Raw genomic sequence first — 5,472 nt, forward strand, 5'->3', positions numbered from 1 at the left:
GACATACTATCAGGTTGGAAAATTCATTAAGTATTTACATGAAAACTTTGGCTCCCCACTGCTCGGTGTGGTCACACAGCTTGGGGAGCACAGGAAGGAGGCTGGAGAGCTCCTGAGGGCTGCCGCCGAGGCTTCCCTGCCACAGGTCAGGAGTCCTAGAACTGGGCGTGTTGGGAAGGGGTTGCAAGAAGGTAGGAAGAAAGGAACATGTCAGTGGTGGATGCCACATTGAGATCGTTGGGGTGGGGAGAGAAGGGTTTCTCTCTCTCTTTTTTTTTAAGAGAGATTTTTGCTATAGGGCAAGTGTGCTCACCGGAGAGAAAGTGAGAAATCACCTCCCAGAGGGGATGGCCATATCTCAATCTCTTCTCCATTCTCCTCTTGGGGTTTTGGACACGCATGCACACGTGCCTGATGTGAGTTTTAAGCTGCCAGGTCTGGGGTTCAAACCACAGTTGACTACATGGAGTCCAGCAACGTAACCATTATGCCACTTGCTGGTCCCGAGTTTGCTGAATTCTAGGAGTTTAAGATTTTAGGAAGGGAGTGAAAAGGGGAAACACGTTGTTTCTCCTTGACTAGAAGGACGACCGGGTGTGGTAGGCTGGTTGGTGAGTCATCCTTCTGAGTGCTCCTCTGGAGGAGGATGTGAGATCTAGGTACAGTGAACCTCCGCCCCACTGACTCACTGGCCCCATGCCAGTGTCTGTCACCGGGCAGTGAGTGGGACAAAAGCCTGGAGGAGAACCTGAGGACACGAGGAGCGCCTTCCTCAGCTGAGGCTTGCAGGGCTGGCTGGAAGGTGTGGAGAGGGTGGGATGGACATCGAAGTCCATGGGAGCCTGAAGCTGGCAGGCCTCCTGCTGGAGCTGGGCCTCTATGTGGCTGTAGCGTGCTGCAGAGTGCAAGCTTTGGAGGCCTTCTCCACAGGAGGCAGGGCAGGCCTGGCTGTGAGGTGGCTATGGACGGGTGTCAGGGGAAGGGGACGGGGTCCATGCTACAGCGGCTGGCGTCGTGAGACCTGACGCTTGACACGTACGGAGCCCGTCTCCTGGTCTCCACAGGTCACCACCTGCAGGAACTGGGAATGCGTGAGGGAAGCTGCAGTGTCTCCTAATATTTGGTGGCCAGTCGCCGGCCACCTTCTTTCTCTGTGTCCCCATCCCACACCGCCGCATCTTCCCCTTTGCAGCGGCTGCAGGCTCCCCCATCATGTGGTCACTGACAGTCCTTCTGCTCCTGGGTGAGTCCTCACTGAGGTGACAGCGACAGCAGCAGGACTTGGGCCGTGAAGAACGAGGCAGGGCAGGGTGTGGGGAAGAAGGGGGCGGGTAGTCGATCTTCCAATTCCAGAGGGTCCTGTCTATATTTCTGGAGAAACAAAAAGGGAGTCTTTTTAGAGCTGGGAAAACTAAGGCCAAAGAACAAAAATAAGCTTTGAGACCATCTCCTCTTTCCTACGATCAAGAGTCCCTTTCTTGGGACGAGGTCCTGGCGCAGTGGTAACACAAGTGGCCCTGCCTGGGGAAGGTCCTGGGCCCACATCCTAGGACCTCCCTGCGCATGCTGGTACTCTCTGTGTGCCCGTGATCCAGGCTGGCTGAGGCAGGGGGCGGCGGGAGGGGGTGCCGCAGCGTGAAGACCCTGTCGGAGATGCCTGGCTCTATTTCTGTCTCATGGGAGAAATAAATGAATAAACTTTTCTTTCCTCTCATCACCAACATTCTCCTTTCTTATTCTGCAGTTCCAAGCAGTGGGCAAGCTGGTGAGTTTTATGCACCCCTGCCCCAGTGTTCTACAATTCCCACTCCAGCCCCTCTCCGTGGCCTGCGTCGGTGACCTCCCCACTTCTTAGCTGTGCTGGGAGAGCGTCTCCTCCCACTCCCCCCAAGTCGTTGTGACTCGGTTTGCCTTTCGGGACTTAGAAACAGGTCACTGATGGACTAGCAGCTCACAGCCCAGTGATGCCGGTCCTTCCTCCTGCGGGGTGGGTTAGTACGGGCTGGTCCTGGGAGCTGGGGTTTTCTGAGGTCTCCCAGCTTCAGACCACGCCTCTGCGCTCCTCACCTGGATTCTTTGTCCACACCGCCCCTTCTGCACACCCCAGCCACCCTGGAGAAGCCCACATTGTCTCTACACCCACCTTGGACCACGATCTTCAAGGGGGAGCGGGTGACCTTGCGGTGCGATGGCTACCACCCTCTGCTCCTGGAGCTCCGGCCCATCAGCACTCTCTGGTACCTGGGTCACCTGCTCCTGCCCTCCCACAAGAAGAGCATTGAGGTGCAGACGCCAGGCGTGTATCGGTGCCAGACACGGGGAGCGCCTGTCAGCGACCCCATCCACCTGTCTGTGTCCAACGGTGAGTGGACTGAGTGTGAGGGAGGGGCAGCCTGCATGTCCCCAGTGATACCAGCTCTCCTGTAGAGAGGACCCCTGCAGGGGGCAGGAAAAAAGGCCCTCCTGGGGCCGGTTTGAGTCTCTAAGGTAGGCAGGGCCTGCATGGTGCTGCATGATCCATGCAGTAAGGCTTGCTTGGCCCCAGAGGTCCCTCTGACCCTCATGTCACAGCGTGCGACAAATGACACTTCTGTTTGTTTCCAAGACCAGCTCAGAACGGAGGCTCTGAAGACCTGAGATACGGAATAGAGAACTTAGTGAGGAGGGGAGTCAAGAAATGGCAGAGCAGAACTGAGAATACCTGGACAGAGTCTTCTTTTTTTAAAAAAAATTTTTTTTCTTCTTTTTTTAGAGTTATTTATTTATTTATTTGTTTTGCTATAGGGCTCATGTGTTAGCCGGAGAGACAGAGAGACAGAAAGAGAGAAATCACCCTCCACAGAGGATGGCCAAGACAGAGAGACAGAAAGAGAGAAATCACCCCCCACAGAGGATGGCCAAGACAGAGAGACAGAAAGTGAGAAATCCCCCCCAGGGGGTGGCCACACCACAATCCCTTCTCCATTCTCCTCTCAGGATCTTGGGCATGCACGCACATGCGCCCGGTGTGAGTTTGAAGCTGCTGAGTCTGGCACTCAAACCGCATTCGATTACATGGGAATCCAGTAATGTAACCATTATGCCATTTGTTAGTCCTTTTTAAAAAAATTTTAAGGGGCTACCAGATAGCATAGTGGTTATGTCACTGGACTCCCACATGGCTGACCGCAGTCTGAGTCCCGGACCCAGCAGCTTGAAACTCACACCTGGAGCGTGTGCTTACATGCCCAAGATCTCAGGAGGGAAGGGAGGAGGAGAAGGGACTGCGAATTGTGGATTGTGGTGTGGCCATCCCTCTTGGGAGCTGATCTATCCCTTTCCATCTTGCTGACTCTCTCTCTCTCTCTCTCTCGCCCCCTGACAAGTACATGTGCCAAAGGCAAAACTCTTTCAAATTTTTTCTTTGCACATGCTCTACTATGAATTTTTTAAAAAAAGTTTTAAATTCATGACGGAGTATGTGCGTGCATAAGAAACAGAAATAAAGAGAGAGGGAGAGACGACCACCCCTACAGGGTCTGATGATGCCACAAACCCTGCCTTCGGTCCTGCAGCCTTATGCTCACTTTCAGGCCTGCTGCGTCCAGGCTGACTGAGTTAGAAATCTGAAGCGAGGTCCTTCTGGGGGTCTGGCCTTCCTTGAGCAGTGCATCACTGCTGCCCCAGTGAGCCAGCCCAAAGGACCACTCTCTGTTTCTGTCTCTTTTCGATTGCCAGGGGACGTGTGCACTTGCCAGAGAGAGAGAGAGAGAGCGAAGCCAAGAGAGAGAAGAGAGAGGAAGCACCTCCCAGTGAGGTGTGGTCATGCCAGCCATCCTTTTTGTCACATCTCTCCAACCTGTCGGGTGTGTTTTATCAAAGCCACTGAGGCTGGCGATTTCCGATGCCGGTGGGCCGAGTGGGATCCAGCTGTGGGAGAGGCCTAAGGTTGTCCTGGGGTGCCAGGGAACCTTTCTAGAGGTAATGGTTAAGCCTAGACATGCCTGACTAGTAGGCCTCAAAGTGAACAGGAAGGGGTGGTCTTCCCCGCAGAGGAAACGCCGGCGGGAGACTCCGAGCAGGGCAATTCTTGCAGCTGTGCAGTGTGGCTGGGACTTGTTTTAGGGGTGGAGAAATGGCCTGGAAAGGTCAGCAGGTGGGTGGGAAGGCCCGTCCCATCCTAAGGAGTGTAAATAAATGCGGATGGGCGATTCCTGAGGCTGGAACCAGGTTTCAGGCATCTTTGCCTCCTTGGCATCTTATGAAAGCCTGACCTTCCTCCTCCTCCCATTCACCTCCTAAGGCGTCCTGCACAAGGACACTTCAGGCTGCCATCACTGGGAACGCTATGGAAGGGAGGAGGGGTTGAGGGGAAAGGAGAGCAGCCCTGCGGGAAAGCCAGGAGGCTGAGAGTGGGAGACGTCCAGGGTTAACATCCGGTTAAGTCAATCGTGTCTGTGGTGTCTGTCTAGACTGGCTGATCCTGCAAGTGCCCTACGCCCCGGTGTTCGAGGGTGAGCCGCTGACTCTGCGCTGCCGCGGCTGGTACGACAAGGTGGTCTACAAGCTTCACTACTACCACGACGGCCAGGCCGTGCGCTACTTCCACTCCAGCGCCAACTACACGGTGCTGCAGGCGCGCGCCAGCGACAGCGGGCGCTATCAGTGCTCGGGCACCATGCGCATCCCGGTGGAGAGCGCGCCCATGTTCTCCGCCAAGGTGGCCGTGACCGTGCAAGGTGGGGGAGACCTGGGGCTACGGAGGTTTTGCAAACGAGCCGGGCAGGGAAAGGAGGGGCGGAGGTTCGAACAACTGCCAGTTGGCGGACTTGTCTGCTAGACCGCGAACGCTCCAAGGTGAAGGAGCGCGTCATCTGCAGACTGCTTGGAGGCAGGAGTCCCCTCTGCCCCACCTTACCCAGACGCACACTCCAGCTTCATCCGGCTGGGACCCCATATAGGGGGCCCTCTGGCCCCAACCCCAGCCAGAAGGGCTGCAGCCGCAATACTGGCGCTGCGGGGCAGAAAGGAGCGACCTGCTTCTGAGCATCCCGCGAGGCAGGCGCAGCGTCGCGCCTTCAAAGCTGAGAACCTGGTCCGGGTGTCAGCCGGGATGTGACATGACGCATCTGGTCTGGTCCTCCTCTCTTTCGAACTTTCCCGGTCCACCTGCCCATTTCAGGAGCCTGCCCGCCCTCGTTCTCCCTCCACGTGTGCACGCAGCCTCCTCCCACCCTCCCCTGGTTTACCAGGTCCTCGAGGAACCTCCGCAGGAAACGGGAAGGAGAGAGGGGTCGCAGGGCCCTAGACAAGCCTGTCCTGCTTCCTTCCCCGCCCCGCCCTGCTCCCTCCCTTCTAGCCCACCCCATCCTTGCGCCGACCGCATGCGCGCGTCCTCAGCCCCCGGCCTCCCTCTCCGCAGAGCTGTTCCAGACCCCGGTGCTGAGAGTGCAGCGCGGGGAGGAGGCCCGCGGCGTGGCCCGCGGCGGCGTG

At 56.8% G+C, this 5,472-nt stretch overlaps 1 protein-coding gene across 1 annotated transcript in view; it reads left to right on the plus strand.

Annotated features, from left to right (window-relative positions):
* Positions 1-1,212: 1,212 nt before the first annotated feature.
* Positions 1,213-5,472, plus strand: part of FCRLB (Fc receptor like B) — a 5,433-nt gene continuing 1,173 nt past the window's right edge. Inside the window, exons 1-5 of the mRNA XM_027767657.1 lie at positions 1,213-1,243; positions 1,745-1,765; positions 2,108-2,362; positions 4,452-4,718; positions 5,402-5,467. Of these exons, the coding sequence (XP_027623458.1) occupies positions 1,213-1,243; positions 1,745-1,765; positions 2,108-2,362; positions 4,452-4,718; positions 5,402-5,467 (640 nt within the window). The remainder of the gene's footprint in view (positions 1,244-1,744; positions 1,766-2,107; positions 2,363-4,451; positions 4,719-5,401; positions 5,468-5,472) is intronic.

This window comes from Tupaia chinensis, unplaced genomic scaffold (genome assembly GCF_000334495.1).
Source record: "Tupaia chinensis unplaced genomic scaffold, TupChi_1.0 Scaffold000070_1, whole genome shotgun sequence".
NCBI classification, from domain to species: Eukaryota; Metazoa; Chordata; class Mammalia; order Scandentia; family Tupaiidae; genus Tupaia; species Tupaia belangeri.